The sequence below is a fragment of the Sinocyclocheilus grahami genome, unplaced genomic scaffold (assembly GCF_001515645.1).
Source record: "Sinocyclocheilus grahami isolate Dianchi unplaced genomic scaffold, SAMN03320097.WGS_v1.1 scaffold21.1, whole genome shotgun sequence".
NCBI lineage: Eukaryota > Metazoa > Chordata > Actinopteri > Cypriniformes > Cyprinidae > Sinocyclocheilus > Sinocyclocheilus grahami.
The window spans coordinates 1,067,724-1,091,013 of NW_015505200.1; the positions used below are offsets into that span (position 1 = coordinate 1,067,724).

The 23,290-nt window shown below is 36.4% G+C and overlaps 1 protein-coding gene across 1 annotated transcript; it reads left to right on the top strand.

The window, feature by feature from the left end:
- The first annotated feature begins 306 nt into the window (after nucleotides 1-306).
- LOC107556630 (M-protein, striated muscle-like) lies at nucleotides 307-23,030 on the top strand. The gene is made up of 36 exons (XM_016239770.1): nucleotides 307-514; nucleotides 3,708-3,830; nucleotides 4,647-4,824; nucleotides 5,039-5,196; nucleotides 5,293-5,385; nucleotides 5,611-5,699; nucleotides 6,754-6,789; nucleotides 6,979-7,140; nucleotides 7,290-7,451; nucleotides 8,265-8,406; nucleotides 8,480-8,679; nucleotides 8,770-8,826; nucleotides 9,591-9,715; nucleotides 9,802-9,985; nucleotides 10,856-11,030; nucleotides 11,192-11,313; nucleotides 12,743-12,939; nucleotides 13,103-13,229; nucleotides 14,002-14,177; nucleotides 14,464-14,578; nucleotides 14,685-14,841; nucleotides 15,129-15,235; nucleotides 15,516-15,560; nucleotides 15,677-15,813; nucleotides 15,921-16,065; nucleotides 16,833-16,892; nucleotides 16,974-17,041; nucleotides 17,147-17,272; nucleotides 18,648-18,735; nucleotides 20,881-20,919; nucleotides 21,067-21,172; nucleotides 21,397-21,560; nucleotides 21,767-21,803; nucleotides 22,060-22,082; nucleotides 22,335-22,390; nucleotides 22,482-23,030. Exons 3-36 carry the CDS (start codon nucleotides 4,669-4,671, stop codon nucleotides 22,740-22,742), a joined length of 4,095 nt encoding a protein of 1,364 aa, XP_016095256.1. The 5' UTR covers nucleotides 307-514; nucleotides 3,708-3,830; nucleotides 4,647-4,668; the 3' UTR covers nucleotides 22,743-23,030.
- Nucleotides 23,031-23,290: the final 260 nt, after the last annotated feature.

Here is a 23,290-nt window from a genome sequence, read left to right on the forward strand (position 1 = left end):
GTCATTTAAATTATTTATGTCATTTTCACTTGAACAAGAATGTGCTTGTTACCATTTTGGAACAGTAAACAAAGATACATCGATAAATGTCTTGGATATGTGTGTTGGGCCACACAGTATTCCTGAAAAATACCTGAAAGCCAAAACTCGAATTTACACTCTCAAAAAGAAAACAAAAGTTCATAAAAAGTATGCATTCAGGCGTACAGCTTTTGACTGGGGACACCAATGTACCCCTGTACCCATCATCAATGTTTTTTTTTTCTCCCAGTGTACATTCATGATTACAATCGTAAGTGTTTAACATTCATTGGGAATTGTACTTGAGACTGCAAACGGAGAGAAAGGGGACCGTGGGCCGATCTAAAAAGCACTTCAGGATTTCAGAATCCTTAAAACTACAGAAGGAACAGCAGCAACGGGACCTTGAGACACACTATGAGAGCACCTATCACCAAGGCTCCCTGTCATCTGTTAGCCGCCAGTCTTATGCTGCTTATGTGAGCAGTCATGGGTAAGAGGACATAGGGGATATTGTCCCTGTGCTCATGCTGCCCTGAAGAATGGCCCCTATAGAGCAACCCACTCACAACAAGTGCTGCTTTTTATACCAGTGCTTTTATAACACATTCCATGCTGCTTACTTGAAAATGTGTGCATCATATGAAGTACCTACCATAACCCTTTCATTATAACCTTATGATGTTTGTTTGCTTTAAAATAGATCAACAAAGTACGCTAATGAACGCTAATGCATTTTCTTTCATTATCTGTTATCAGTTTCAGTTTGTGATGACCACAAATTATGTCAAAGCTTGGCGATTGCAGTGACAAAACAATAATCAAACCAATGACAACATAAATTCTAAAATCAAGTAATCTACAAAACAACTTTGTTTTTCTGTGGCGAATGCAGAGATATGTATTTTCATCTTTCTTATTTAAATATTTTTGAGTAAATAATCATTTGTGCTGTATGCAGATGCTGTTGTGTGCTGCAGTTTAACAAGCAAAAATATGTCCCTTTCTTTATAGAGAAATTGATTTTTAATGATCACGTATAAACCAATTTAAAGGGGTCATATGATGCTATTTTAAATATCATTATTTTGTGTATTTGGTGTAACAGAATATGTTGACATGCTTTAATGTTCAAAAAACACATTCTTTTTCAAATACTGTACATTATTGTAGGTCCTCTATGCCCTGCCTCTCTCAAACACGTAGTTTTCAACAAAGCCCCCTCCTTTGACAAGCACAGTCTGCTCTGATTGGCCAGCTGACCCAGTGCATTGTGATTGGCCGAACACCACAAGCATGCGTCGGAAATGTAACAACTCTTACCATAATGGCGAGCTTCAGCTTTCAAAGTAAATATCAAGACAGTTAATAATGTTAGTTTTACCATCAGTTCAAGCCCGAAAGGGCAACAAATCTTAACCAATGATTCCTCATTGCATCTACTTTCGGAAGGCCAAATAAAGTGCTTTTGCTTTTGCATTGAAACACACAGTCTCCCTGACATGGCTGCATCAATACTGCTGTTCCTGAAACCTCGCCTTCTTTCTTTGCGTGCACATTTGGGCTGCATTATGCTAATATCTCCACATAGTGACGTAGCAGCTAAAATTCGCTACATGGTTGACCCTTAACTTTTATAAAGAATATCTCTTTGGATTTGAGACTTTAGTCTTTGCAACTTTACAGATCTTCTTTATGCACCAAGAGATTGTAACACTCCAAAGAGAAAGGAAAAATTTAAATCGCATCATATGACCCCTTTAAACAATGATATACAGTATGCTTTTGTAGAAGCCTTAAGTCACTGTCATTTTAGTTTTTAAGGTGTAGTTTTTAAGGTGTTTATAGCCAAATTCCTGTTTAATAACTTAACTTCAGCATCACTTCACCAATCAGAGAAGTTACTGTTGCCATGGGAATGAATATTGCTTCTAAAGTGCTGAGCAGCGAACACCCACTCACGTGACACAAAGCAGATTTTCCCTATACTCTCAAACTGCTTATATATTTGTATATTGTATATATCTGTATCTGATTGTACAAACAGATGTGCTGCCTCACACTTACTTCATTAGTTGGGCAAATACAGCTGTCTGACTGATTCTCCCTTTGTTTACACTATAATTGGTTTGTAATGTTGGGATTTACCTCTTCGCTAGTTGATTTGGTTCATAATTTTTTTTTTTTTAAATCCTCATGAGAGCATGCATGGAAAAAAATACTTCTAAGAAATAAGCCAGCTGAGTGTGCGGTGGCTTTTGTGCTTGCTTGATGCTCATATGCATTGGTACTATGTTTATAAATGTTTAGGTCAGAATCCTTTGTTATAGAGGAACATATGTGCTGTTGAGGACTGCATGATGCCATGACCCTGTGGCTGGAAGTATTTGAGCCTCTGTGGGAGTGAGCCAAAGCTATTAATGGTTTTAGAGATTATTTATGGTCACTGAAATTTGAAATCACAGTAGTTGAGCTGGACTGTAACATAAACTGTACAAGTTAGTTCATTCAAAAATGAAAATGCTGCCATCATTTACTCACCCTTGTTTTTTTACAAGTCTGTATGATATTCTTTCTTTTGTGGGGCATAAAAGAAGACACTTTTGAAAGTCATACAGGCTTGCAATGACATAATGCTAAATGATGAAACAATTTAAATTTTTGTTGAGCTATCCGTTTAAGGTAGAACAGTATTGGTGCTCTCAGAAATCTGATATAGTCATATTATTTACTAGTTATGACAATTTAGTAGTATTTCTGATGGTTGTTATTTGTGCAGAAATTGCCACATGCACGCTTTGAATATGGCAAACCAAACCCTGATATGGTTAATATAATTTTTTAGAGTTGTCGAATATGTTCCTGACAGCAATTTTAATTTGTTTGCCTATAGTTGTTCAAGAGAACAATTTGCAAAACATGCATTTTGTATGATTGAAACAATCAGATGGATTGGAAGCCGCTGTAATCCCAAAATATTTTGTAACAGTCTAAGAGATAAAAGGATCAGCCTCTCAAATAGCAGACGGAGCTCTGTGTTTTATCTATAAATCAGTCCAAAGCCCATAATGCCGGTGGCAGTTGTGAGTGAGTGTTAGGATCATATGCATACTAAATGGATTATCTCCGGCTGACATGACATTTCACGTAATGTTTGTTTCCAGCTAGTCGTGATCTTTCTTGATCACTATTAACAAAATTTGCATTAAAAGATAAAAAAAAGTAATGTAGTATTACTTTTTTGGAATATTTTTGGTGTACTAATGAGGAATGTTGTAACATGGAGGATGTTCACATACACAGTAACAATATCCTGGAGTAATTTATATTGATTTAATTGCTTTAATAAGCTCAGTGCTGCTTATCTCAGGCTTTTTGAGTTGTTTTCTTAATAAATTCTTAATATAGTGGATGTCTCTGCTAATATTTACTTTCCACTAACACACTAAGATTGACTTTCAAGTGACTCTATTCCATCCTATTTCATTAACCCTGCTGAAATATTGAACATTTTGTTCCATTGGCATTAAGAAGATTTAAGGGGGAAAAAAATAATTCAACTGACTTTTTTTGGGATGGAATAATGGAAAAAAAGTATTTTCAGCCACATACAAAATCTTTGATGCATTTTGCCATATAATCCAACTGTTTGTTTGTTGGTGTTGTTGATGTTCACTGTTGTTTAGGCACAAGATTTCAAAGAAAGAGAAGAAACTGAGCGCTTTCTCTAAAAAAGAAAAGCGCTCGTACCTGGCTGTGGACAACGAAGATGAAATCATTGGATACGTTGTGCCAGTCTTCAGAAGCAGGTGATTGTATAGTTTACTCAATGGAGTTTTACATTTGATAATTACGTTTGATGTATAATGTCTGTTTGTGAATGTTCTGTTGATTAATCTAATCGATTAATTTTGGCACACGGAAGAAGACATGCCTTTTTTGATTTGAGCAAATGTAAACTTATAATTATTGTTACTTTGTATTTTTCATTATGAAACTATATATTTATTTGCCTAAATTGTATCTGTCCAATCAAATCACACCCTTTGCAGATCATTTGCTTTACACTGAAAAGAGAAAATTTAAATGTAATCGAGATACTATTATAGTTTTGAATTAGTATTAAAAATCTAATATTTTGATGTAACTTTTACAAATATTTTCAGTTTCATTAATTTTTTTAAAACTTTAATAAATTTGTTGTGTGTTTTTGGATTTTTTTTTTTAATATGTTTAAATAGTTTTTATTAATTTTTATTTTAGTTTTAGTCATTTTAGTACATCAAACTAAATGAAAATGAGAAATGTTGCCTTGGCAACTAGCTAAAGTAAGTTGTTAAATATATTTTTATTTTATTTAAGTTAATGTAATGAAAATGTGTTTTTATGGTTTTTGTTTCAATTAACTATATTAACCCTGACTGAAAATTCTGTCATTGTCTATCCTTCATGTCTATGAAACTCATTAGACCTTTTTTAAGTCAAGGCAGGAGTTGATCCCAGGTCCCTTTGCTGACTAATTAAAAACTGTACGTCTAGAGTCTAGACTAACATGGATCTCATATGTCAAACAGTATTAGTCAATATTGGGTCAGGCTGTTCATTAAATTAATCTTCTCGATTAGTCATTTGGCTACCCAAGATCTGATGGAGACTCAGGAGGAGGTGAAGGAGGAGGGTGTGGGGTATGTCGTCATGAGGAACCTGTTCTCCAGGGAGACCGACTTCAAGATGAGAACTGTGAAGAAGTCCAGAGAGACCAGTTTGAGAGAATCTGCTGAACGCCTGGCTCTGAGCAGGAAGGTTTGACCTAAAATGTTTAACAAGATGCTTATATAAAACATTGCGCCTTTAACTGTCAAAAAAGTTTAGTGCAACTTTTTGAATGCCAAAACCGTATCTTGAGGCTTATTGTAACACAATTTTTTCTGATTTAGAACTATTCCAACAGTGTCAGTATTTATATGATTGTTTTGTCTTAGGGTCCTAATTTATGTAATTTTTTTTTTAACACAAGATGCATGAGAAAGAGGAATTCCAAAAGAAGATGAATCCAGACAGTTTGACTCACCCCCCGGAGTTCATCGTGAAACCATGTGGCCAGACCGTGTGGGAGGGGAAGAGTGTGACGCTGCACTGCACAGTGGCTGGATGGCCCAAACCCCGCGTGTCCTGGTCAGAAACATTTGAATTCCAGCAGTACTGGATAGATATAATTGAAGGTTTAATTGAACTCTGTTCTGTTTCTCTTCATCTAACTGTGCTTTTCAGGTACAAAAACAATGTTTTAATCGATGCTAAGGCTCACCCTGAGAAATACTTCACAGAGAGCCAATACAACATGCATTCTCTGGAAATCAAGAAGTAAAGAAAGTTTTTGTTAATTTACTGATGTCTGTGAAAGTTTATTTGTGATTCTTTATTATATTGCACTAAATGCGTGGGATGATTTCATTTATTAGTAATATCAGAAGCATGGAAAAGATAAACGTTAAAGGCATGACTGTTATTTTTTGATTCTGTTAAAATGATATTTTATATAACTATATTATATTGAAATGATAATAAAATTATTCTTGTGGGTTGCAGTTGTAGTTTTAGCGATACTGCTGGGTACCGAATCTCTGCACTTAATGTGAAGGGAGAAAGTTCTGCGTTTGCTCCTGTCATTATTAAAAGTGAGTATTTCACTTTTTTAAAATGGATTTCAAATCTTAAATTATTTTTAAATAATGTTTTACGTGCTCTCAGAATCAAACTGTTGTGCATTGATGGCTCAGATCTTGCCTTCAAAAATAAGAAGCAAATCAGGAAGATTGGATTCTGCAGCAGTTTTAACATGCATGATCGAATAATATTGTATTTTATTAACCTGAATTATTTTAGAAATTATGGTTCCCATTCAGTCAGTCACGTTCTACGTTACGTCAGTGACTGACGAATTGGGATCTCGCCCGAGAGCCCAATCACCTTCGAGTGTTAACTAAACAAGCCATCACAACAGCAGCCTTCACAACGGCCGCAGCGTGGCCCAAAACTTCAATAAAAGAGCAATTTCCTTTGCCTCCGGGTCCCAAGAGGGTGAGGACGGCGGTGCACTTGCACGCGCTCTCCTTTTATACCCGCGCTGCGGGGCGGGGTGCGCATGGCGAAACACGCACGCCAACTGTCATTGGCTTGTTTAGTTAACACTCGAAGGTGATTGGGCTCTCGGGCGAGATCCCAATTCGTCAGTCACTGACGTAACGTCTCCGTTCCCTCCTTCAGGGAACGAGGGTTACACAAGTAACCTAGACGATATTATTAGTTAAAGAAGGACATAATTAAGGGGTCATCTGCAGCATCCCTGTAAGTTGTACTCTTAAGTCGTTGTTTTGTCTACTGAATGTAGAAACTGTGCTTCTACTTGTTTGTAACTCACTCTGGTCTGGTTTACAGCTGCTGTCCTCTTGACATGCTATTTTAAGGCCCTTGCAGCACCTCAGTTTGTCCTGTGTTATTCTAGAGCATCTTTCCACTGCCTCTGCACAGCCTAATGCTATGAAATATCTCGACTGGGTCTTTATTATTTAACATTGTTTGGTGTTATCAATCATGTGCACCAAGGTCAGTTGTAATCTTTAAAGAGAAGCAGTTGGTTGTGTTTGCAGTGCACTATGCAGTTATGCAGTTCTATTAAACATTTTTCACTTCGAAAGCACTAAAACGTTTATTTGCATTTTCATTCTAAAGGATTCAAAGAAGGAGAAGAGGTGACTGAAAGGCCCCGTAAGTTTACTGTACCATATAATTCTCTTTTATGCTCACATCTGTACTCATATAAAGCAAGTGTTTACAAATGTAATGTTTTGGTCTTTACAATAAATTGTACAGGTAATTTATAACAGTTTCTTCATTTGAATGTGTATAATAGAAATTATTTGACCTTTAAGCTGTTTCTATTCATATTCCACTCAGATGGTTACAGCCCTGAATATGGTGTGACCTTCAGCACTACCATCATTGACAAGTTTGACGTTTCTTTTGGCCGTGAGGGAGAGACCATGAGTTTGGGCTGTACAGTCATTGTCTACCCCACTGTGAAGCGCTACCAGCCAGAGATAGTGTGGTACAGAAATGGTCAGTATGAACACTAAGTGCACCATGAAGTTATTGTGCATTTTAAAAAGCTACTTGCAAATTTACTGAAGCATAAATCACCATCTCCTAAGCATTGCCCTCCTCTGTGCTCTTTCTATAAGTCTATAATAATACCTTTTCTTTATCAGGTGTCATCTTGTCACCTTCAAAGTGGGTGCACATGCACTGGAGTGGTGAGCAAGCCACTTTGACCCTTGTGCATCTGAACAAAGAAGATGAGGGTCTTTACACACTGCGTGTCAACACCAAGTCAGGTTTTGACACTCACTCTGCCTATGTGTTTGTCAGAGGTGAGTCCTGCCTGTACACTTGTGCCGAGTAGTCTTAAGTTGAAAGGCAATGTCTTATTGTCCTTGCACAAGCTGTGTGCACTGTATCTTTAAGAGTTACCACATGCATTAGGTTTCTCTCTGGGAATGCTGCTTCTATCTTTGGTCGATAGCCTTTCTTTCTTTTGCTGCGGTGCCTAGTGAGCAGTTGGGGGTTCTGTGCCTTGCTCATGGGCACCTCAGTCGTGGTATTGAAGGTGGGAGAGAGCGCTGTACATTCACTCCCCCAACCTACAATCCCTGCCGGTACGAGACTCGAACCTGCAACCTTTGGGTTACGAGTCCGACTCTCTAACCATTGGGCCACTTATTTCAAATAAGTACTGTTTTTGTACTTTACAAATCAAAGAATCCTGAAAAAAAGTATCTTGGTTTCAAAAGTATCAAAAAGAGACTTCTTTTAAAAACATAAAAAATTGTACTGACCCCAAAGTCTAAAATTTCATAGTGTACATTTTTACAGAAAATCAGAAATAAAATGTTAATATTTAATAGTTTTATTTTTTTTAAATAAAATCTAATTTTATCCATTTTATTTGATTTTAGGCTTGTTGTTGGCTCATGAATGATACAAAATATATGTTTTTACGAAGTATTTGTGTTTGACATCATCTCATAAGCCCTTAAGGGAGATCATTAAAACACTTTCCTAAGTTAAGAGAGAGATGAAATTAGCTAGCTGCATTCACAGAGCGGAGGCGCTGCCATGTATCTTACTTTGCCATAATTAGATATGACAGCAGGGTGCAAATCATGCTGATTTGTGTGTATCAGATGCTGATGTGGAAGAGGAGGGGGTTCCTGTTGCTCCTCTTGATGTGCGTTGTCATGACGCTAATAAAGACTATGTGGTTGTTACCTGGAAGCAGCCAGCAGTGGAGGGAAGCAGTTCTATCATTGGCTACTTCATTGACAGGTGAGTCATATGCCATCAGCAGTGAGATAATAAAGTTCACATCAGTGTTCCTCATTTAAATATTTCTTTACAGGTTGGAGGTTGGCACTCATCATTGGACCCAGTGTAATGACACTCTAGTGAAGTATGCCCGTTTTCCTATCACTGGGCTTACTGAGGGCCGCTCCTACACCTTTAGGGTGCGAGCCCTCAACAATTTTGGTGTGAGCCGCCCGTCCCGGGCCTCTGACCCTGTAGTTGCCATGGATCCATCAGACCGTGCCCGCCTTAGAGGTGAAGAATATATGAATAAAGACTAAAGAACAAAGAAAAAACTGTATAACAAAGCCAATCAGTTTTGCTTATGAATATGTTGTTTCACAGCGGGTCCCTCGGCTCCATGGACTGGAATGATCAAATTCACTGAGGAAGACCCCACAGGTAAAAAAAAAAAAAATTTGGAGTTGGTAAGATGTTTAATTATGTTATGTTAAGAAGTATATTATGCTCAACAAGGCTGCATTTATTTGCCAAAAATACAGTAAAAACAGTAATATTGTAAATTATTATTACAATTTAAAATAACTGTTTTCCATTTGAATATATTTTAAAGTGCAATTTATTCCTGTGATTACAAAGCTGAATTTTCAGCAGCCATTAATCCAGTCTTCAGTGTCACATGATCCTTCCTTCATTCTACAGTAATATGCTGATTTGCTGCTGAAGAAACATTTATTATCATCAATGATGAAAACAGTTGTGCTGTTTAATGTTTCTGATGAATAGATGATGAATAGAAAGAACAGCATTTATTTGAAATATACATCTTTTGTAACATTGTAAATGTATTTACTGTCATTTTGACTTTAATGAGTCCTTAAAAGTATTAATTTCTTTTAAAATAAACTTTTGAACAGTAGTGTGAATTAAAAATGAAACATGGAAAACTAATTTTATCAATTGTTTTAATTTCTGCAAGTAAATCTAGGCATATTCTAGGCTTTGTCTAGGCATTGCAGCATTATAATGGATATTATAATTTTTTTAATTTGTTTATAGATTTTCTACAACAGTGATATTAAACTATTAACTAAAGATTAACTTTAAGTAAGTGTTAGATGACCGCAAAGATAATCAAAATGTAAAAATAGAGGAGAAATAATGTGTGGAAGTAACTGCAGCATTATTTCTCTTGTCTCTTTCAGTGGGGGTTGTTCCTGGTCCACCTACTGACCTGGCTGTCACTGAGGCTACTAAAAGTTACGTGGTACTGAGCTGGAAGCCACCCATCCAGAGAGGACATGAGGGTGTCATGTATTATGTGGAGAAGGTGAGGTAGAGTGTAAGGTATAAAGTATTTGATTTTTACCTTGAATTGAGTTTTGCACATTTTTAGACTATCAAATCTTTTCCCAGTGTTTGGTAGGTACAGAGACATGGCAGAGGGTGAACACCGGGATGCCAGGTAAGTCCCCCCGCTTTGCCCTGTTTGACCTTGCTGAGGGCAAATCCTACAGCTTCCGTGTCCGTAGCTGCAACTCTGCTGGAGTTGGAGAGCCGTCAGAAGAAACTGGGGCGACTACTGTGGGAGACAGATTGGGTTAGTATTAGCACTTGATACAAAAAAAGAAAATGGGTTAGTGACACATGTTCTGAATTGCATGATAGAGAGTATGTTTCAAGACTTCTGTGACAAGTGCCTCAAAGGGGTCATATTGCACACTTTCTAATCCTACGTGGCATGAATTTGGGATGAGACCAGCAGTATCAGTTCAGGAAAGTACCATTCAAAACTTTGGGGTCAGTAATATTTTATTAATACTTCCATTCCAGCAAGGATGCAATAATTGCATTAAAGTGACATTAAAGAAGCGTATGATGCTACAATAGATTTCTACTTCAAATACAGTAAATGCTCTTATTTTGAACTTTCTATTCATCAAAGTATGTAACAAAATGTATCATGGTTTCCACAAAAATATTAAGCAGCACAAATGTTTTCAACATTGATAATAATTAGAAATGTTTCTTGAGCAGCAAATCAGCATATTAGAATAATTTTTGAAAGATCATGTGACACTGAAGACTGGAGTAATGATGCTGAAAATTCAGCTTTGCCCTCACAGGAATAAATTACATTTTAAAATATATTACAATAGAAAACTGTTCTTTTAAATTGTAATAATATTTCACAATATCAATGTTTTTACTGAAGTTTGATAAGGAATATATTTTGATAAGAAATAAATACAGATTTAGTGAGGGATTCAAGAGACTTTTTTCAAAAATATAAATCTTACTGCTCCCAAACTTTGAATGGTAGTGTATGTCTACAATGGCAGAATGGCAGAAAAATATTCATAATTTGTATGATCCTGCAAATGAAAGTGTGGGTATGACTTGCCTTGAAATCAGATGAACGCCATTCTCTGTCTTTTATTTAATTTAATTTTTCTTTTCTTTTTTTTAGACCTGCCCTCTGTCCCAGGGCCTGTTATTCCCATTAGAAACACTGACACTTCTGTGGTTGTGTGCTGGGGGGCATCTAAGGAGGTTAAGAATCTGGTGGGCTATTACATCGAGGTCAGCGTCAATGGCAGTGGCGTGTGGGTTCCCTGCAACAACAAGCCAGTCAAAGGCACTAGGTATGCCAATCAAGTGACCCGAGATCGAAAACTGCTATAAATGTGCATTGTTATTAAAACTACATATATTTTTATAATGAATTACAAGAAAGCAATTTATAAAGATATTTATACCAAGATATTATTATGTAACTGGTCTTAACTTGTGTTCTGTTGTGCAGGTTTGTGTGCCACGGGCTGAGCACTGGGGACAAATGCGTATTTAGGGTGAAGGCTGTGAATGCTGCAGGATACAGTGGAAGCAGTGCTGAATCTGAGGCCTGCATTGTACAAGCAAGCATTGGTGAGTATTGTTGTTTATAGCAGAAGTATTGAACCTTTTTAAGGCCTAGGACCTCTTGGTGGATATAGAGACTAAACTGGTATAACTAACAAGTAGCATGGCCTATAATCTACATACTTAGTTATGTCTACATAGCAAAACTGTTTAAATAGTTATTTTACATTTGATTTTTTTTCCAAATAAATTTTAATCTGAGAGAGGCACAATTAAATATTTATCTAAACTTTAGCTTTATATAAAAAAAAATTGAAGGGATAGTTCACCCAAAAATTAAAATTCTGTCAACATTTACTCATTATCTACTTGTTCCAAACTTGTATGAGTTTCTTTCTTTTGCTGAACACAAAAGAAGATATTTTGAAGAATGTTGGTAACCAAACAGCTGACAGTAGCCATTGACTTCCGTAGTATTTTTTTCATTTCATTTCAACTGTTTGGTTACCAGCATTCTTCAAAATATCTTCTTTTGTGTTCAGCAGAAGAAAGAATCTCATACACGTTTGGAACAATTTGAGGGTGAGTAAATGATGACAGAATTGTAATTTTTGGGTGGACTGTCCCTTTAATTTGAAGCCTGTGTGTAATGAATTCAGTCTGTATATTTTATGTTGTCTAACTTTGGGAAAGAAACCATTAAAAAAACATTTAATATCTGTGATTCATTCTTTCCCCGATGTGCGCCAGCACTTAGCACCATACTGTCCTTGACCAGTACAAAACCATTCTTCAGATTCACTCTATATGTGCAATACCTTCTCGCTTAGCCTTCAATACCATTCTAAAGTCAAGATTATACTGCATATATTGGCAAAGTGTTATTCATACTTTGCATACCACCAAGCTAAAAACGCAAAGCCTGCATGCTGCATGAACATCTTTAGAAAGCTAGCCCTGCCTCTGTGTGCCCTGCCCTGCTATCAGAACTCCTTTAATTCCCTCAGAAACACACAGTCATTACTTGAGTGTATCCTGTGTGACACAAACATCCAGGTACTAAGATTAACAAAGCAGCCATGTGAAAGAGACAATAGGGGTCTCTCGTTAACTATCCCAGACTGCAAAATGCACGTTGACTAAAAAAATCTGACATTTATTTTTTTCCTACTGATTTTGTGGTTAAATTGAACTTAGCCAACATATGATATATAAGAGCAGCATGCTTACTGACTGTTTGTTTGCAGAGTCTGAACAGCATGAACATATTATTGTTATTTTGACTCTGCATTGTTCAATAAAATGCAGAATGTGCGTATAAAATAACACGATTTAGTATTAAGAGAACATAACAGCTGAATTTCAGGTCATCAGGCTTTGATATCTATGCTGATGTCCTACTATGTCCTACATTAATTATTTGTTTGGGTAACAGACGTAAACAGCCAATGTTTGAATGTTTTGTTGGGCTAAACTAAGTCTTGTCCTTCTGCAGCCGTCCCAAGACCCCCCACCGGTGTGACCCTGCTGGAGAGGGTCCGTGACTACATGGTGCTGAGCTGGCAAGCTCCTGCTAAAACTGGTGGAGCAGACATCAGAGGTTACTACCTGGATTACAGAACAGTGAAGGATGGAGTCACAAGCAAGTGGCATGAAATTAACCTCCAGACAGTCACTGGGACATCTTATAAAGTAGGTCATGATATCACAGTGTTGGATTTATGACAATTTGTGGATTTATTTAGCTTTATGAAATGAAAAACTTTGATAAAGTTAACAATTTTGATCACAATGCACATGGTGCTGAAGACTGATCTGAATAACTGTTGTCCCTATTCCTGTCTCATTGACTTAGGTGACAGACCTGAAGGAAAACATATTCTACCAGTTCCAGGTGCGTGCAGTCAATCGGGCTGGTATTAGTGAATCTTCCATACCCACGGTCCCCTTGGAGTGCAAGGAATGGACTGTGGCTGTTCCAGGTAAACCAGTCAGCATTTATGTCAGGCAATGACATTTTTATAGATATACAGTACATCCTTGTGTAAAACAGTATATGGGAGAGATTATAATGGGGAGGAGACAGACCACTTATAGGAAAATGATCAAGGAGTAGAAGAAATCATAATGCGTAAATTGTAAAGAGTAAATTGCATTTTTGAGTTTGTTTACTCTAGAACAGTGATTCTCCACTTTTTTGACTCCAAGGCCCCCTTTTATCCACACCAATATTCAAGACCTCATGACTTTTCAAGCTGTTCTTTATTTTATAAACAAGGATTAATGATAAGGATTTTTTTCTTAGAATTTCTAACCAAATATAACATTTTAGAGCTTGGCATAACTATAAAAACGTTATTCATTATACATATGACCATGGAATTTTATTCAAATTAACAATATTTTATTACCTGCTCTAGAAATCACACTTTTATCAATAAAAGGTATTAACTGTTTTGATGTGTCACATATTTTTCAGGTATTGAGCCCACCTTGGAAGTTCATTTTATTGCTGATTTTAAATAAATATTTGTAAAAAAAAAAAAAAAGTTATATAAAATGTTGTTAAAAAGTAAAAATAATTGTAATTCCTTAGGATTAATAGAAGCTGTACTGCCTATTAACTATTTAAGGTGGCTGCCAAACATGCTGATTTGCCACTGAAGGGACTTTGGTTCAATTTCCATTTTACCTGCTGCGGTGATGTATCACAGGCAATTTCTCTGTGTGCATTTTACTTTTCAACAAACCCAGGCCCTCCTCATGGCCTCCGTGTCCAGGAGGTGCGTAAAGACTCTATGGTGCTTCTGTGGGAACCACCTATGTTCAGTGGCCGCAGTCCTGTGACTGGATATTATGTGGACTATAAGGAAGAGAATGGCAGATGGAGATGTGTCCAAGAGAGATCCACAAAAAATACTTACATGAAGGTAATAAATGAGTTTTTTTTTTTTATTAAAGTGAGTGTTTTAGTTCTCACAGTTTAGTCATTTATTGTTACAGTATATAGTTCAAGTTCTGTTTTTAGAAAGGAGACAGAACTGCTCCCATGGCTTAATTGCAAATCAATTTCCTAGAACTGACTTTTGCTTTTAATTATGTTTTTAATGTTTCTTTATTTTTCGTGTTGAGACATTTAGTTGTTATTCAAAAGAAAAGAAAGAACAAAATGTCAGACGGCTTTTTACTCATAATAGTTTTTTCTGTTTGATAAAGCTAACTGGTCTCCAAGAGGGTGTTTCCTACAGGTTGCGCATCCATGCTAAGAATGTGGCAGGTGTAGGTGGACCCTCAAAGAAAACCGATGCAATTTTGGCTGAGACCCGCCCTGGTGAGATTTTTTTCAAAGGACATGGATACAGCTGTTTGTTGAGGAAAACATCTGTAACTCACCACCTGCATTTCTAATTTTGTTACACATGTTGGGTTCTCCTCAGGAACCAATGAAATTGTGGTGGATGTGAACGACGATGGTGTGATCTCTCTGATCTTTGAGTGCTCCGATCTAAAAGAGGACTCTCAGTTTGTGTGGTCTAAAAACTACAAGGCCTTCACTGACACTTCTCGTCTCACCGTTCAGACTTCTGGGGGCAAGTAAGTTGACTTCTAAACTAATACAGTGTTTTACATATTTTGTTGAGATTGATTGTTTTTATGTTTGGATACCCAAATAACGTACATGTAAAGAAATAATAATATGAATTTTAAAATAACCTCAATAAGTTCCTCTGACCTAATCAAAAGCCAATAGATAGATTTTATTGAAGCTTTAGTCCTGTATTTTTATATTATATTATATTATATTATATTATATTATATTGAATATAAGGGTTAACTAGATGTATTATTGTTGACAGAACCATGCATTTTCTTTTATGCAGGTCCAGAGCCATCTTTAATGACCCATCGTTGGAAGACTTGGGCATTTACTCCTGTGTTGTGACCAACACTGATGGTGTCTCTGCCAGCTACACGCTCACTGAGGAAGGTGAGTCACTTTCCTTTAATATGCAGTTGTAGACGGTGATATTCCCTCCTATTACATTTCTTTGAGTGACATTCATGCTTAAGAAGGGAACACAAGGAGATCACTACTTCTTAAGGTCAGCTGAGAACACAGCAGCTGCTGATTTCTTTTCCATAAACAATAAATAAATGGTTCCACACAACAAATAATCCATGTCAATAATCTTTTTTCTCATAGTCGAGTAAAAAAGCACATGATGCAAGCTTTGTTGATTACATGCAATGTTGTTTACCTTTTGTAGGACTTAAGCGCTTGTTGGACATCAGCCGTGACCACCAGTTCCCCAGTAAGTATTTTACCTAGACTTACTCCAGACTTTTATAGTATAGTCAACATGCATACTTAATATACATTTACCAATCAGTAGGTTGTTGTAGGTTAATTGTGAGCAATTTTCTGCAGTAATTCCCTTTAAAAGTGAAATGGCCATTGAGCTGCAGGAGAAGGGCCGTGTGCGTCTCTGGGCCGAAGTTGCCAAGTTCACTTCTAACTGCCAAGTGGAGTATGTATTCAATGATAATATCATCCATGAAGGAAAGGTAAGACATATCAGAACATTTTAGCTCCAGTGGACTTCACAAACTAACATTAATTATCATGCAAACTTGGACAGCACACATGATCGTGTTGTGTTTTGTTTTTTCAGAAGTACACAATGAACTTTAACAAAACCACTGGCATTATTGAGATGTTCATGGACTCACTGGAGGTTACTGATGAAGGAACCTTCACATTTAACCTTGTTGATGGTAAAGCAACTGGTCGCATCAGTTTAGTGCTTATTGGAGAAGGTGAGGTCATGTTTTAATTTGTTTATTTTTTAGTCACTTAATCTTTAGTATTCCTACAACTTATTGGTACAAACACACACACACACACACATATATATATATATATATATATATATATATATATATATATATATATATATAAAACAAAACACGCAGTAAGCAAATAGATACATTCTGAGATGTCTAAAAGTCTGACACCACTAGTGAAAATACTTATATTTCATAAATCATAATTTCTTTAATTTAAAAAAAATCTTAATTTTTCTGTCACTCATATTGTTTTGAGTAAATAATAGTAATAATAGTAATTGTTATTATTAGTATTATTATTATTAGCTTAACAATTTGAGTGAATAATTAGTGACAGTCTTAAGTATTTCTCATTCCTCCCACATCATAACTTTTGTTTGTTTTAATTTGAAATTAAATCACTTTAAATTAGATTCTGAATCCCAGATTTGGACCCCACCATATATTTATGTTCAACCCATTATGCAAACCAAACCAGTGAACCACTAGCACATCTCACTAGTACAGCAAACTAACATAACTTTATATCAGTATGTCCTGTAGAGGGCAGAAGAATACAGTTTATAACTCCAAATCCAAATTAACTAGGCAGGTGGGGTGACAAGAAATGTGTTTTGTGTTCTAGCTTTTTGGGAATGTATATGAATGGACTCATATAGAATTCAATACTCAAAATAAGCTGTATTCTGCATGCTTTGATAATTTTCTTCCATTTTTTTTATAATGCTGTTTTACAGAGTTTGCTGAGCTTCAAAAGAAATCTGAGTTTGAGAGAGCAGAGTGGGTCAGAAGGCAAGGTACACTGTCTTTACACTGTATTTTTTGTGTTAAATCACATTTTAGTTGTCGAGTGACTAAAAATATTCTTCCACACACAGGTCCTCACTTCGTGGAGTATCTCAGTTTCAAGGTCACCCCAGAATGTGATGTGCATCTGAAATGCAAGGTAAGGCGCTAGGAATCAAAGATGGGAACATGAAACCGTCTGTCAGTGCCTCAGGTTGAAAAGATACTTGTTAAAATCCCTTTTTCCAACTTTCTCCTGATATAGGTTGGAAACATCAAACCTGCCACTGAGATTGCCTGGTTTAAGGATGGAATTGAGATTGAAGAGGATGATGAGGATGCTAAGAAGATAAAAAAATCTGATGAAGTGTTGATCTTTGACATTGGCAAGGTCAGACTTGGTTGGGCAAAGATGGGACTGTTTTTGAGCTGGGATTTCAGCATCCATATGATTATTATAACGAATGCATATTTGCTAGATGCAGTTTTATACATATGCTACAGGCTTTGCTACGCTAAAAGCCACTCTCCTCTCTGACACACGGACTCATAAATGATGAGATATTTGCATAGTACTGAAGAATATATTTATTTTCTTTATTCCTTTAGACATAAGGAGATATAAGTTATTTTTTATTACATCTCAAAAGCTTTTCAGTTCCTGAAAAGTAATAGTCAGTGTTTAAAATCAGCATGAAATGAAAATGTACTTTCTTAATACATGCTCCTGGTCTTATTTTACATGATTCATCTGTATTTTTGATGAAAAAAAAAAAAGGTCTTCGTAATACTTTTATCCACATTTAATAACTTGCTCTGCCTCTAAAATTCCTTTCAATTTCGTCCGACATCGCTTATGTTATTAACTAACAGCCAAATAGCTACTTAGCTACTTAGGCTTAGGTTTTGGCTTGTTTCAGGCTACTTTTTACGTAATGCATCCTTTCAAAAATCTTCACAATACAATATTAGTAATAAAATCACATTATGGAAGTAAAATAGCCCTTGAAGGAATATATAATGGCATATGCACCTATGATGGATTCTATATTTATCATGCTTATCATGCCCTGTACTTTGAACAGACAGGGTGCAAAACCTATTCAATTAACATTTATCAACATTTATGTCCATATATCATAAATATATGGTTCTTCCGTGTGTGAACCTTGGTTTTTAAAGGAAGCCATTTCCTGAATTCAATCAGATTTGGATGGCAGTTTTGTAAAGTAATGCAAATTATCATATTATGTGCAATCTGACTTCCATTTTGTAATATTTATGTGTTATAAATATTAAAAGCCATCTTAGTTTGACTGAATTCAACTACCAATAAGGTGCCAGTCCTGCTGGACTGAGAGAGAGGGGTGGATTTAATGCATGCTGCAGAAGAAAGGCAAACTCCCTTGCCACTCCAGTAGGGGGCGCTGGCATTAACTGCAATGTTTGTTTAATTCACAGCTTGTTATTAAGAGCGAAAAGGCACAACGGAAACCTGCAACCGAAGAAAGTCCAAGCAAGCCAAAAGTCTGGAGCTTTGATTTATAAGTTGCCATCAGTGTCAATATGTTGTTATTTGTGATGGTGCTGTCTTTTCTTCTCTTACTCTGTTGGCCTGCAGCATCCTCCGCAGGAGAAAAGCTTGACTTTTCGGTCTTTTCTGTTTCGTTAATTTAAATGTTGTTCAAAAATGTTTTAACTTCCGATTCGTATTGATAATACTGTCCAGTGTCTGTGCCTCACTGTTCCCACAATTCCCCCAACAGATTTCAAAGAAAGATGCAGGAGTATATGAGGTTAAACTGAAGGATGAAAGAGGAAAGGACAAAACTTTGCTGAACCTGACAGATGCAGGTAGGAGCCACTTTGTCACCGGGCCTGATCAAAAATTCTGAATTTAAGGATTGGCATCCTTTCATTTGAAATGGAATTTGCATTGAACTGGCCACATCCCACGAGATGTTGAATTGAAATTTGAATTGGAATGACTGGTTGTGGAATTCCCTGATTTGCAATTCAAAGAAATTTAGCACAGACATACAACAGAATTTCATTAGTCCAGCAGTGAAACAAAACCGGAAAAACAACTCCTTTAGGTATTTTGCTTGTTTCTCTCTATATGAAGATGTACTGTATTTAAATAACTTATTTATAAGACTTATTCTCTTATATTTAATATTTAAATATTTGATATTAATATTTAATATTATATATGTATATATAAATAATAATAATAATAATAATAATAATAATAATAATAATAATTTATTTAATACATATTTACAGTTTTGGTCAAAATTTTACATTCACTTTGCAGTTTCTGCAAAATGTTAATTATTTTACCAAAATAAGATAGATCATACAAAATGCATGTTATTTTTTATTTAGTACTGACCTGAATGAGATATTTCACATAAAAGACAGTTTCATATAATCCACAAGAGAAAATAATAGTTGAATTTATATACCCGTTCAAAAGTTTTACATCGGCTTGATTCTCAGTGCCAGGGTTCCTCGAATCCGGTCCTGGAGGATCACTGCCCTGTAGAGTTTAGCTCAAACTTGCTTACCTGTGATTTTCTAGGGATCCTGGAGACCTTGATGAGCCTCCAGGGCAAGCTTTGAGAAACACTGCTTAATACTATGTTGTTACCTGGATGATCCACTGCTGTTTTTTGTTTTGTTTTGTGATAGTTGTTCATGAGTCCCTTGTTTGTCCTGAACAGTTAAACTACCTGCTGTTGTTCAGAAAAATCCTTCAAGGCCCACAAATTCATTGGTTTTTCAGCATCTTTTGTGTATTTGAATCCTTTCCAACAATGACTGTGTGATTTTGAGATCCATCTTTTCACACTGAGGACAACTGAGGGACTCATACGCAAAGGTTCAAACACTCACTGATGCTCCAGAAGTAAAAACAATGCATTAAGAGCCAGGGGTGTAAACTTTTGAACAGAATGAAGATGTATACGTGTTTCTTATTTTGCCTAAATATCTTTTTTTTTTTCATTTAGTATACCGCCCTTCAGAAGCTACAGAAGATACTTACATGTTTCCCAGAAGACAGAATAAGTTCAATTTACCCTGATTCAAAAAGATTTCACCTCCAGGCTCTTAATGCTTCGTGTTTCCTTCTGGAGGATCAGTGAGCGTTTTAACTTTTGTAATAGTTGTGTATGAGTCCTTCAGTTGTCCTCAGTGTGAAAAGATGGATCTCAAAATCAAACAGTCATTGTTGGAAAGGATAAAAATATGCAAAAGATTCTGGAAAACCAAAGAATTTGTAGGACCTGAAGGATTTTTCTGAAGAACAGCAGGTAGTTTAACTGTTCAGGACAAACAAGGGACTCATGAACAACTATCACACAAAAAAAACTAAACAAAAAAACAGCTGTGGATCATCCAGGTAACAACACGGTATTAAAAATCAAGCGTATGTAAACTTTTGAACAGGGTCATTTTTATTAACTCGACTGTTATTTTCTCTTGTGAACTATATGGTAACATCTTTTATATGAAATATCTTATTCAGGTCAGTACTAAATAAAAAATAACATGCATTTTGTATGATCCCTCTTATTTTGGTAAAATATTTAACATTTTGCAAAGTGTATGTAAAATTTTGACCACAACTGTATATAATTCTATAATATAGGTTTCATATTGAAAAATTAAATATATAATGTTTATTTTTTGAATTTCTGTGTCATTACATTCCAATTTAAAAACAACTGTCACCTATCAGTAATTTAAAGGGGTCATATGATGCGATTTCAATTTTTCCTTTCTCTTTGGAGTGTTACAAGCTCTTGGTGCATAAAGAAGATCTGTAAAGTTGTATTGTGGACGAAGCAGAGTCCAGCCCGGGGTCCTCACATGTTGTAGCCGCAAGCCTCCTTTGTCGAATCCGCCGGCCGCGCCGTTCTCAAGCACGCCGCCTCTGCTCTTGACTTTTTTTCAGTAGTCAGTCTATTTAAATGTGATTATTATCTTTTTCAGGTTATCAAGCAGTGCTGAATGAAGTATTTAGAGTTATTGGTGAGTGTCTTGCCATCAGTCCTTCACCACTCAGCATTATTGAATGTACAGTAACATGATGCTCCATTAGGAATGTGCTCTCAAGCACTTAAATCGGATCAGTGCATGTCATGTAATTTTCATGCATTTCTTTCTCTGTTCTTGTAGCCAATTCTTCAACCGAGCTCAAGGTTATGAGCACAGAACATGGAATCATTCTCTACTCATTTGTTGTGCACTATATTGAAGATCTCCGTATTGGCTGGCTTCACAAGTAGGCTTCCTACCGCCCTTCTTTATCTACCAGTGTGTGTGGGCTGTTTTAACGTGACTCCAGTGTCACATTAGCCACATAAAAGAGTATATTGAAACAGTTTCAGACAAAATTTCTTCCCAATCCATAGTTTTGTCAATCTGTTTGCTCACTGTACCGTATCACCTCAAGAAACTATGGCCAATGACCTAGTGTGTTTTCCCTTTGTTTCTAACTGGCTCCAGAGAATCAAAGATCTCCCACTCAGACAGAGTGCAGTGTGGAGTCACCGGAGAACAGCTGTGGCTCAAAATTAATGAGCCCACCGAGAAGGATAAGGGCAAATATGCCATTGATATCTTCAATGGCCAAGGCAGCGTCAAGAGAGTTCTTGACCTGTCAGGACAAGGTAAGAGCTCAGGTGTTCCAGCACAAGCAACCTTGCAGTACTTCTGCATTCATTCTAGGATATTGTGAACTTATTTTGTTATAGTTTACTGTAATTTATTGTATTTATTTTTATTATATTTTATATACAATTTCATTTATATACCTAGTATTACCTTTATATGATTCTGTTTTAATGATTTATCCCCCTATCATTCCATTACAAAGAGTGGGAGGAAGCATTTGAAGAATTCAAGAGGCTGAAGTAAGTTTAAACTAATGAAAAACTTCATATTCTATTAATGTGACAAGGATTTGTTAATTTTCTACTTTTTTATGGTCAAGACCTCCTTGCATAAGCTGTGAGAATAACACTAAAATAGACCACCCATGAGTGCGTCACAGGAGGCTTGCAGTGAAGCATTTCCTGATATTGAAAAATGTGAGAAGCATGTATCAACTTTGGAGTCACTATTTATAGACATAAATAACTGCGTGTTTATCTGTCTTTCCTTCCTCAGGGCAGCGGCCATAGCAGAGAGAAGTAAGTGATTGTCTTTGCTGTTATTATTGTGCTCTGACATTGTGTACAGATTCACAATGTCATGCCATAAAAGCAATCCAATTTGAATGTTTCAGTTGCAGCATTATTATTCTGTGTTCAGTAGATGAAATTAATATGTCTGAACAAACATTTTATCACAATTCCTTTCTTTAGAGAGAACAGATATTGATTTGGTTCATCACATATTAAAGCTTCTTGAAACAGCTTATTAAACAGTTTGTGTATCTGCAGATCGTGCTCGTGTGGTGGGTGGCCTACCTGATGTAGTCACCATTCAGGAGGGCAAGGTAATACAATCAGTCATATATGTGCATCATATTTCGTAAAGAGTTTATTGATAATGTGGTCTGACATTTCATCCCTCTTCACCCTTTTCAGTCCCTTAACCTCACTGGCAACGTATGGGGTGATCCAGTTCCCGAGGTCAGCTGGGTGAAGAAGGATAAAGCGCTGTTGTCTGACGATCACTACACGCTGAAGTTTGAGCATGGCAAGTTTGCGAGCATCACCATCGCTGCTGTTAAAACCATCGACTCGGGAAAATACGCCCTGCTGGTGAAGAACAAGTATGGCACAGAGGCGGCAGAGTTTACCGTCAGTGTCTACATCCCTGAGGATGAAGGCGAGAAGAGGGAGTAAAGACACGCACAGAGGGAGGGAGGGGTTTAACAGATGACCAGTATACCTTCCAAAGCATTTTAATTCAAAGCATGCCCACCCACAGTGCAATATTGTATGGTTTTCCCTTAATTAAACATGTTGGTGATTAAAAAAAAAAAATAATAATCAAACTTAAATAATTTTCTCAAATAATGTGACCGATATATGCTAGGCTTTTTGGCTTTTCACACTATACTTAACCCAGGATTAAAGGGATAGTTCATCCAAAAAAGAAAATTCTGTCATCATTTAATCACCCTCAAGCTGTTGAACACAAAATATTTATATATATTTTGAAGAATGTTGGTAACCAGTTGACCGTAGCCATTGACTTCCATAGTATTTTTTTTTATATTGTCAATGTCAGTGGCTACCGTCAACTATTTGGTTACCAACAGTGTCTGTGCCACGAGAGGGACTGGCCTGGCCACTTCGGTACTTGTGCCCCCCACCTTACTGATTTCTACAGGGGGACAACGCTGAGGCCCCCTCTAGAAACGCAAATGCCCCCCACCCCCTAGTTTTTA